Here is a 10,458-nt window from a genome sequence, read left to right on the forward strand (position 1 = left end):
GGAGGACCCCATTCCCCCTTTCAACAAGAGCAGGGTGGGATCCTCTTTAGATACAAGCCTGGGCCTTGGGAAGGGCCTTTGCTAACCAGCCACTGCCTTCCCTTCCCTCAGGCAAAGGCTTGGCTGAGGATGGAGATGGAGCAGATGCTGATAAAGGAGAATGCTCTGGAGCTGCAGCCAACCCTCATCTCCCGCCCCCCAGAGGACACTGTCTTTAACAAGAGCATTCCTCAGAAGCTTGTCAAGTGAGTAGGGACTCCTGTTCCCTCTCTGCAGGTGCCCTGAGGGCAACAGCCAGCAGTGTCCCCTGCTCCTGAGAGCTCCTTGTGCATGCAGAGCTGGCAACAGTGGGCACTTCAGATTGGGTCTGATCCCAGTAGCTGTGGCAGCAATAGCTCGTGAGCAGCTGACTGTCCTCCCTTCCCCAGCGCCGCGCTGAGCTTTGGAGCTGCTCAGCTCCCCACAGGTGCAAGGTCCTGTTCTTAGAGCTGAGAGGGCCCAGTGCAGACCATCAAGCCCTTCCAGACAGCACAGACACTGTCCCTGCTGACCAGCTCAGAAAGAGAACTCCAAGCTGTTCTCTTGGTTCTGACTGACAGAGCCCCCTAAGCAAAAGGTGGCTTTGATGCTGGTGGGCTGGCAGGGCTTATCTGGGTAACTTGGTCCTTCCCTTTGCTCCTTCATGATGCTACCTGGGCATGGGAGGCTCCAGTTCAGGAAGAAGATGCTTTGCAAAACAGATCCTTCATGTGAGCAGCGAAGTTTTCCTGTGCAAATCTTATTCCAAGGCTGGGAAGCAATTTCAGGCTTGGGCTGTGCACCAGGAGAAGCGTTTTCACTGAGACCACTGGAGGTCCAATGGATTTACCTACACGGGCTTTTTGTAGCAGAGGAGCTGTGACCAGAGTCCATTGAAAAATAATTTTATTTTCGGGTCCCATTGGAAGCTGATGAAACCTAGGACCTGCACTCCCCATAACTTCCCAAAGTCATTCCCAGGTGGTCAGGCCTTGGGTTTTGTAGGCTTGAGTTGAGTTTTTACAGCAGTGAGTACAGAAATGTCCACTTTATTTGAATCTTCCATCTACTTGAACGTGTGGCCATGCTGTTGTTTAAGGACTGTCCTTACTCCTCCTTCCAGAGTTGAGCTGCCCGAGTACATCCTGGACATGGGCACTGTTGTTCAGGGTTACAGTAAAAGCTGCACTGTGAAGATCACCAACACCTGGAGGTACCCAGTGGCCGTCCAGGCCAATGAACGTGCCCTGTGTGACACAGGTAACCAGTGCTGGAGAGGCTTCCCGTGGGCTGCAGGGAGCTGTCTCAGACAGATTGGCTTAAGCCACTGCACATGGGGAGGTTTTTTGAGCTTCTTCCTCCCAGTGCCCCTGCTGGGAGCTTCAGGGCCAGAATTCTCCTGGCCAGCCGTGCCCAGGGACCTGGCCTGCCTGGGGCTGCCCTGACACTTCCCTGCGAGGGCCTGATGGGCTGATTACCCTCCTCACCTGCCAGCATCTTCTGCCTTTGGTTCCCATCAGCATCAAGTTTCTTTGGGCGCTCTGGGGGTGTTGCAGACAGATGGGATCTGTTGTGGTTGGAAAGTGCTTTGTCTGGAGTTCACGCTGTCACAGCTCTTGTGTTCGGCCTTTATTGAGGAAACAGCCTGTTTGATCCTCTGGTGGATCAAAGTAGGCTTCCAAAAGAGGCCTGGAGGCAAATCTGCACTTCCATCACAGAGTGGCTCGCTGTGTCTGAGGGCTGCTCAGGTGTCTCCTCTAAGTTTCTGTCCCGGGAACAGCACAGCGTGGGGTTTTTCCCAGGGCTCCCAACAGGGCTCTCGTATGGCCTTAACATGCTTATGACACATTTTGTGTTGCTTGTGTATCTCAGCTGCTTTGTTTTCATCTGTTCAAGGTTTCAGCATATACCTGGAGCCCGTGGAGTTCCTGATCTACGGCACCAGCAAACGGTTTCAAGTGAACTTTGCAAGTGCCAACCTGCCCGTGGGAAAGGTGGATGTGCTCCTGCCCATCAAGGTACCGCAGCTTTTGGGGCAGGCAGCAGGCTGGGCACAGCAGCACGTGTCACCTGGACTCTCAGCTGAACTCTCTGTCTTTCTCCAGGTAGAGAAAGGCCCCACACTGCACATCCGCCTCCGTGCCACTGTGATTCAGCTGCTGCTCAGCCTCTCCAGGAACAGACTCCAGTTACCCCATGTCCAGGTTGGGCAGTGCTGGTGTGAAACAGTCCGGCTTTACAACTGGTTCAGCGCGCCCTGTGAATGGTTCCTCACTGTCAACAAACCTGCCAAGAAGGTAAAGCACAGGGAAATGGAACACGGAATGTTGGGTTTTCTTTGCACCTCCTGCCTTTTCTATGCCTGTGGCTGCCTGAGCACTTGGGCTACAGCGTGTTTGAGGAAGCTTTTGAGGGTCCAGATCAAGGCTGCTTTGCCTGGACCTGTTCCATTGGCTGATGCTTTGCTTCCCTGCCATCCTCACCCATTCCTCCTCCTCCTCTGAGGACAGGGCGGTGGCTCCCCATCTGCTTGCCCTGCCTGCAGGTTGTCCCTCCAGTTCTAGACCGTGGGGGCCACGCCGGGTTTGCTGTGGGTGCTCTCAGCACCGGGACAGGATCTCAGAGCACTCCAGGAACCGAGGCTCTGTCCTCTCAGGCCGAGGAGACCTCACACGACTGGTTTCTGTGCTCAGGTGGACAAACGTTTGACACCGGCCGTGCGTCAGAAGGAGCTCCAGGCTGCGAAGGATGATTCCCGTGTCTTTCAGTGGAAGGCCCGGGAGGGAACCCTCTATGGTAGAGAGTGGTGTGACCTGCAGATCCAGTTTTCCCCCCTGGAAGAGGTGAGATTGGCAGCTGTCGCCCCAGGAGCTCTGTCAGGGCAGGGTGGTAAGGAGAGCCCAACACAGGGAGTGGCAGATGAGCTCTTCCTCCACGAGCAGCTTTCTGGAAGCCCTGCACTCACTGGGCCTCAGTTTCCCCTGCAGCACACCCTTCTGAGAGGCGCCTTGAAATCCTCCCAGGGAACATCAGGGCACTGTGCTGTGGCTGCCTCTCTGCCCATGGGGGAGATCTGCCTGACTGCCTCGTCCTCCCCCTTGCCTGGTTGTATTTGCAGCCTGCGACGCTGGGTGCAGAGCAGCTGGCACAGTCACAGGGCATCAACCTGGAAGGGCCAATGCTGGCTCATCCTGCTGCTGGCACCAACAGACAAAACAGCCACCAGACACCTTCCTGGGCACGGCAGGACAGTCACCTGTAGTGGTGTGCTGCCAGCAGTCCCTGGGGCTCTGGCCCAGCCTGCCTGCACATTGCCGTGCAGCTGGGGAGTCGACTTCAAGGATGGAGCATTCCCAAAAGCCCTTTGCATGTGGCCACTGGGACTTGGAAACTGACAGGGTGTAACAGGAGGGACACAAGTGCTTCCGTGCCCAAGAACAGTCCCAGGGATCTTTTCATTGCTCGACGGATGCAACCAACCATCTTGTGTCAGGCTTTGACCAGAGCCAAACACTGAGCAGAGAAGACGACCTTTATTTCTAGCCAGCCAGAGCTCATCTGCCTCTCTCATGGAGCTGGTGTTTGCCTGATGCAGCAGTACCAGGACTGAGGGCCCTTCTCGTCTGCTCCTCCATGACTAGGGGAGAACATCTGATAATCCATTTTACATCCATTTCATACCCAAATACCCAGTTACACTGCACACCAGGATTTGTCCCAGTTACTCCGAGCCAAAGACACAGATGCTGTAGGCCCTACCATAAGTAAAGATCTGGGTTTCCGTTCCCCCTGGAGGGACTGATAACACCCCTGACCCTTGAGCAAGGCTTGTATTTGGGGTCCTGTCACCTAGGACTTCATGGACAAGTTCTCGGCACTTTTCTCTTTTCAGAAGTCCTACAAAACCGAGCTGAAGATCAACGTTCGTGGGAACAGCCAGCTCCTCGTGCTGCACATCTCAGGACAGGGTCTGGAGCCACGGCTGGAGTTCAGCCCCACGGAGATCAAGCTGGGAGCGGTGCTTCCGTGCGGCCCTGAGCTGGAGAGGACAGTGGTGGTGAAGAAGCCCTGCGAGTTCCCCATTGAATTTTACTCCCTGGAGTTTGACGAGGAGTACCGTGAGGAGGAGAAGGTGAGAGGGAAGGTCTGGTCCCCATGTGTGTGCTCCCCAAGCTGTGCAGCACTCCAGCCTTCCCAGGCTTGTGCCAGGGAGATGGAGGCAATCCCCAGGGCAAAGCCTGGTGGCACTTTGAGGTGAGCCATCCCTGCTGGCAGTCTGTGGAGGGGCTTGGATAGCCTGTGTTGTTGGGAGGAAGGAAGGAGGGAGAAGATGGGCTGAGTCTGTTGGTATGATGGAGGTTGATAAAGGAATCTTGTGGATGGTTTCTCTTCCCCACACGCACAGATCCTGCGGACGCTGGAGGAGTTTGGAGACCGGACGGCCGTGGTGATGCCTCCACGCGCTGTGGGTGAGAAGCTGCCCCCAGAGGTGCTGGAATATTATGAAAAATGGAAGAAGATGGAGGCTCTGGGTCAAGAGATGTTCAAGCACAAGGAAGAATCAGGCGAGGACAATGGTAAGGCTTTGGCATTGGCTGTTCTGACTGGGGACATAGCAGGGAGCCCAGCCCACACAGCCCGAGCTCTCTGTCACTTTGTTCTCCATGCAAAGCCCATGCTTTTAGCAGCCATCCGACCTCCTGCCTGGTGGAGGAATTCCTGGGTGAAGGGCTGTGGCATCCTCTGCCAACCTGGAGTGTAGCCAAAGCCAGCTCCTATCTGCCTGCCACAGACTGGGGAAGTAGTCAGGATATCCCCTTGCGTCCCTTAGCCACAAAGAGTAGCATCAGATGAGCTCTTCAGCCAGTAGAACCAGGTCTAATATCACTGGCTCTTTTCTATTTGCTCCTTGCCAGCAACAAAAGCACAAGCTCCCGTTGCTTTCGGCCGTCTCCTTTCCTGGGATCGGAGGGGATAGGGAGGATGATCAGGATCCAAGGTAGGCAGGAGGCTGACTTTTCTGCTGGTTCTGCACAGCAGCACTTCAAGAGAGCATCAGGTTGTTGAAGGACATGGTGGACGAGTGTGACAGGCCCATCCGTCAGGCCGTCAGGCGCTACCTCGACACCAATCCCGTTGTAGAAGAGCTCAAAGCCCAAATGCCCAGAGGGATTGCCATCATCGTCTATGGGACCCCCCGGACAGGTACGGGAGCCACAGCCCTGGGCTGCAAGGAGAGGGGGAAGCAGGAGAAATGCATCCTGGTGGAGCGTGGTGCCTGAGACAAAGTCCTCAGCTGCATACGAGGTGGAGATGACCCACCTGGGGCTGGAGTTCAGTGCTCGTAACCGTGCTCAAGCTGCCTCCCTCGTGGTCTCCCCTAGAAGGGCACTTGCTTTCCCACCGTCCTTGAAAGCCATTTGTGAGTTTCCAGAGGCTGTCCCTGAAAATGCCTCCCGTGCAGGTGTCACCAAGCAGTCTTCCTCTCTCTCTCAGGAAAGACAAGGGCGGCGGCCGCCCTGTCCAAGTATTACAGTGCCGCCTGCTTGTCCCTGGCCGAGGTGGTGACAGAAGCCATGTCGGATGAGCGCAGCTCGGCGGGGCGCCGTGCCCGGGAGCTGTGCGTCGAGGCTGCCCGTCAGCAAAGAGCCAGGAGGGAACAGATGCCGGGTAAGGAGAAACGCTGCACCCAGAGCATGCTTAGGAAACCACCACGACCGTCCACTTCTGCTTGCTCAGAGAAATGGTTTGGCAGCCCTCGGGTCTCTTAGGGAACATGGGTGCTGTGCATCTCTGGCTAGTTTGAAAACAGAAAGCTCGATTTGAAGGGCTCCCACAGGGGCACTTTTACTGCCATTCTTGGCACATATTCCTTTTTCTAGGGGTGGTGAAGCACACCTGTCTCTTTCTCTGAATTTTTTCTATTTCCTCAAAGCTGAATCCAGCTTGCTGCTCATGGGCCGCAGGCAGAACCATTGCCCACCTTCAGAAGGAAAAAGCCCTCTGAAGTGGCTCATTAAGCACAAGACAGCTATGAGTGTGGCTTTGCAAATGTGAGAGGAAGGGAAGAATAAGCTCCTAGAGGAGTTTCCAATGAGAAACATGCTGTAGATGAGCTCTTTTCTCCAGAGATTTTCCTATGCCCACTGTTGGCTCATGCAGCTTGTGCACGCTGTGCTGTTCTCCAGATCAGACTGGAGACTTTCAGGAAACTTTGCTGGCAGTTGGTGCCCTGAGCTCTGCAGGGTGAGGGCAGACCTGCTTAGTGTGGGGAGAAGTTTTGCATTGCTTTGTTTTGAACCTGGTTGGGTTCAGAGCTGGTGGAAGGAAGAAGGGTGTGGATCCCAGCTGGGGTTTTCCCACACGGAGGATTTAGCTCCAGCAGAGGCGGGTGATGCAGCTGGGGCAGGGCTGCATGTTACAGTCTCCATGTGAAAATGCAGGATGGGTGCAAGGTATGGAAACAATGGTCCTGGAGGGCAAATCTTTGGCTTGATCCGTAGGGGAACTACTGTGCTAGCAGTGTCACCTGCGTGCACATTTGTTAGGAGGGGCCTAGGGCTGGCTTTAAAATCCAGTCTGGGCTGGTGTGCTGTGTCCTGCTGATAAGCAGGGAAGGAGCTGCTTCTGGGAAGCAGTGCTGCCAGTGCCCAGCAGGCTGGGGGACAAGTGCCATGTCCCTTCCAGGGGCAAGGCTGTGCCCATTGGGGTGGAAGGTGCCTGCTCGCTCCTCACAGCCCTGCTGAGCCATCTGTCCCCTCTGCAGGTAAAAAGGGTGCTGAGGCCAAGAAAACCCAGCCCAGCCCTGGGGACAAAGCCAGTCAGAAGACCCTCAGTGCTGGACACCAGAGTGCTTCAGCAACCAAGGATAAGGCATCTGACAAACCCCAGGCAAGATTTTCAGTGCCCTCCAAGGTGAAACATGATCTGCACTGGTTAATGCCTGGGACCTTCCTGTTGCCATTGAGATGGGAAGGGGCTGCTTACAGTGGAGGCTCCCTGTCACCAAGGGCCTGGTGCAAGGTCTACAGTGCCAAGGGCCAGCTGGGCATGGCTTGGGGTGGGAATGTGCTCTGGCAGAAAAGCACCATTGGTTCTTAATGGTTTGTGGGCAAAGTGCATTCCTGGCTAACTTGGCTGCAGGTGGCGAGCAAAGCTGTGGGAGGCTGTGCCGGGGGCTTGCAAGCTTGGGTCTCTGCTGGCCAAGGGACGGGCCCTCCAGGGCCTGCACTGCAGGGTTGCCCTTGTCTCCGCTAGCGAGGAAGCCCAGATGTGAGCCCAGCACTGGGAACTGTCCAGGGCTTTCTGCAGGGGTTTATTTTCCTTACCATGCTCCACATTGCAGATGGCAGCCGTTTCCTGCGCCACCGCTCCTGCGCCACAGCGACTGACCATCCTCACCAGGGCAGGGAGAAAGGAGGAAAAGAGGAAGTGTTGGAGCTGTGTGCTGCCCGAGGAATTGCTGGTGGAAATCATCTCTGAACGGCTGCAGGTACGTGGCGTGGGGGAAAGGGAGACATTCCTGCTCCAGAGAGACAGGCAGTGAGGTACAGCTCGGAGAGGAGGAGGAGGAGGTCTGTGCCTGCTGCTGGAGGATCCTGTGCCGCATGAGGGATCCTTGGGGGAAGGTGCAGATGCCCTAAGTTGGCAGATCCAAGCTGGTCGTAGCTAATGCACTTGGAATGACAGTGGCTGGTGTCCTGAGACATCTGCATTTACTGACCCGCTGCGAGCCCAACGTGTGCGATGGCTGACTCGCTGTTCCTGTTTGTCTCTCCTGGCAGCTGAGTGACTGCTACAAGGGAGTGGTGTTTGATGGCCTGGAGACCCTCTTTGCGAGCAGCCTGGCATCTTCTCTCCTGTGCGTGCTCAAAGCTGTCAGCCATCGCCCTCATATCCACGTTGTGAACATCTTCCAGGATTCTGAGTTTTGGAAAGGCAGGCAGATAGCTGCAAGAGAGAAGAGGGCAAACCCAAGAAGAAGGTGCAGCGGTCAGCAAAACTAGTGACACCATTTGTGTCATGGCTTCTCCTGCTCGTGGTTTCCCAGCCTTCAGCAGAGACCTCCCCAGCTACTCCTCAAGCCCCAACACCCATCTCTACCTCATCTGTGTACCACCTAATAAACTGTGTCTCAACGCACGAGTTTTCTCACTGTTCCTCTTCCAGTTCTCTCCCACCTCCCTGGGAGGGGAGTGAGCAGGTGTCTGTGTGGTGCTTGGTTGGGAGCTGGGGCTCAGCCATCTCCAGGAAAGCAGCTGTGATCAGACATCACCCCCATTGCTCCGCAGGCTGCTCTGCTCTCTTAGGAATTCCCATTCCTCGACCTTTGTGTCATGGGTGGGGTAGTGAAGTGTCCCTTTGGTCACACCAGGAACTCTGCACAACTAATGTGGGAGCAGCACTGACTGTACCAAGAACTCCAGTTGCTTGGCTAAAGGCTGGGGTGAGCATCTGCAGCTGCTGCAGAAGCAGGCATTTCATCAGCAAATGTGCAGCTGACACCAAGCTGGGGGTGTGTTGATGTGCTGGAAGGCAGGAGGGCTCTGCAGAGGGACCTGGCCCAGCTGGATCCATGGGCTGATTGCAAGGGGATGAGGTTCCAGCAGGCCAAGGGCCGGGTCCTGCCCTTTGGCCACAAGAAGCCCCGGCAGCCCCCCGGGCTGGGGCCAGAGTGGCTGGAGAGCAGGCAGGCAGGAAGGGAGCTGGGAGTGGGGATGGACAGGAAGCTGAAGAGGAGGCAGAGTGTGGCCAGGTGGCCAAGAGGGCCAATGGATGGTGGCCTGGCTGAGGAAGAGTGTGGCAGCAGGAGCAGGGAAGGGATTGTTGGGCTGGAGTGAGCGCTGGTGAGGCCACCCCTGGAGTGCTGTGTCCAGCTCTGGGCCCCTGAGTTGAGGAAGGCCCTGGAGGGGCTGGAGCAGGAGCAGAGAAGAGCAGTGAGGCTGGGGAAGGGAGTGGAGCACAAGTGGTGTGAGGAGAGGCTGAGGGAGCTGGGGGTGTTGAGGCTGGAGAAGAGGAGGCTCAGGGCAGACCTCCTAACTCTCTGCAAGTCCCTGCCAGGAGGGTGTAGCCAGGTGGGGCTGGGGCTGTTCTGCCAGGAAGCAGCAGTAGGACAAGAGGGCTGGGTCTGGAGCTGTGCCAGGGCAGGTTTAGGTTGGAGATTGGGAAGGAATTTTTTCTGGAGAGAGTAATCAGGCCTTGGAATAGGCCGGGCAGGGAGGGGGTGGAGTCCCTGTCCCTGGAGGTGTTGAAGGTGAGAGTGGATGTGGCATCAGTGCCATGGTCTGGGAAGCACAGCAGGGTTGGATCCAGGGTGGGACTCAATGATCTCGGAGGTCTTTTCCAACCCAGCTGATTCTGTGATTCTCTGATTGCCATTCCTATGGCAGCACATGCTTGAGGCTCTATCCCCAGGGTGATAGAGATGTCTGTCCATATCTATCTCCAAGGCTAGTCTGTAAATGTGTGGTGTTAGAAAAGCAGGACAAGTTCTGGGATGGTTGTAGAAGGAGAAGGAAGCCCAGAGGCCAGTGCAAGCAGGCAGCCCTCAGCTTGCACATCATGTCCCCTCCCTGCAGGTTCCTGTCCTTGAGCCCAGGCCCTGAGGTGAGGCTGAGAAGTGGCGCGGAGGTGAGCCCAGAGCTGTCCCTGAGGTGAGGCTGAGAATAAGTGCAAGGCAGAGGTGCTGCTGAGGAAGGAGAGCCCCGTGGTGGGGAAGAGACAAAGCTGTGAGTGCCCATCCCCGAGCAGGTGCTGTGTCCATCCCCTGTGTGCCAGGTGAGCTGGGGCTTTGCTGCAGAGCTGCGGGCGCTGATTTGAGCGGCTCCAAGTGCTGAGATGGTGGGCACCCAGGAACACAAACTGTGCCTGGCCACGGAGTCTGCAAGGAGGAGCAGAGACAGCCCTGGCAGTGTGGGGGGCCAGGTTGTCCCTGTGCCTTCCCCTGCAGGCCCTGGCTGTCCCTGCTGGCCCCTGTCCATCCCCATCAGGTCCCTGCCCGTGCCCCTGGGCTGAGCTCCCCCCAGGAAGTGCCGTGGAGCTGAAGCTGCTCCATCCCCCCCTGCAGCCGCTGCCCCAGCCAAGGGAGCAGCAAAGGCAGGGCCAGGAGCAGAGGCAGCAGCAGGGGAGCCCTGGGGGGCCGGGAAGCTCTTGTGTGGGGCAGGAAAGAGGCGCTGGGCACGAGGCCGGGGCTGTGCTGAGCAGGCCCAGCCCTCACATCCCCCCAGCCAACGCCGGCTGCCCGGGGGGCTTGGGAGGGACCCCCAGCCCGTGTGCCCCACACTGAGCTGGCAGAGAGAGAGCCAAGGGACAGGGCCACGGGCAGGGCCACGGGGGAGGGACAGGCAGGGCCATTGCAGGGCCACGGTGGGGGTTGGTGTTGCTGGGTCAGGCCCCGCCGGCTCCATTGTCAGCCTGGTGCCGGCGGGGGGGACACAGCGG

General features: G+C 57.1%; 1 protein-coding gene across 1 annotated transcript in view; it reads left to right on the forward strand.

The window, feature by feature from the left end:
• Window positions 1–8,160, forward strand: part of LOC127477600 (hydrocephalus-inducing protein homolog) — a 40,072-nt gene extending 31,912 nt beyond the window's left edge. The window contains exons 27-38 of the mRNA XM_051802107.1: window positions 112–245; window positions 1,142–1,278; window positions 1,915–2,036; window positions 2,124–2,315; window positions 2,712–2,861; window positions 3,911–4,150; window positions 4,424–4,595; window positions 5,056–5,223; window positions 5,515–5,688; window positions 6,785–6,933; window positions 7,364–7,510; window positions 7,803–8,160. Of these exons, the coding sequence (XP_051658067.1) occupies window positions 112–245; window positions 1,142–1,278; window positions 1,915–2,036; window positions 2,124–2,315; window positions 2,712–2,861; window positions 3,911–4,150; window positions 4,424–4,595; window positions 5,056–5,223; window positions 5,515–5,688; window positions 6,785–6,933; window positions 7,364–7,510; window positions 7,803–8,024 (2,007 nt within the window). The 3' untranslated portion in view covers window positions 8,025–8,160. The remainder of the gene's footprint in view (window positions 1–111; window positions 246–1,141; window positions 1,279–1,914; window positions 2,037–2,123; window positions 2,316–2,711; window positions 2,862–3,910; window positions 4,151–4,423; window positions 4,596–5,055; window positions 5,224–5,514; window positions 5,689–6,784; window positions 6,934–7,363; window positions 7,511–7,802) is intronic.
• The last annotated feature ends 2,298 nt before the right edge of the window (window positions 8,161–10,458 follow it).

The sequence above is a fragment of the Manacus candei genome, unplaced genomic scaffold (assembly GCF_025592945.1).
Source record: "Manacus candei isolate 608988 ecotype Guabito, Panama unplaced genomic scaffold, ASM2559294v1 h1tg000055l, whole genome shotgun sequence".
Taxonomy (NCBI): Eukaryota; Metazoa; Chordata; class Aves; order Passeriformes; family Pipridae; genus Manacus; species Manacus candei.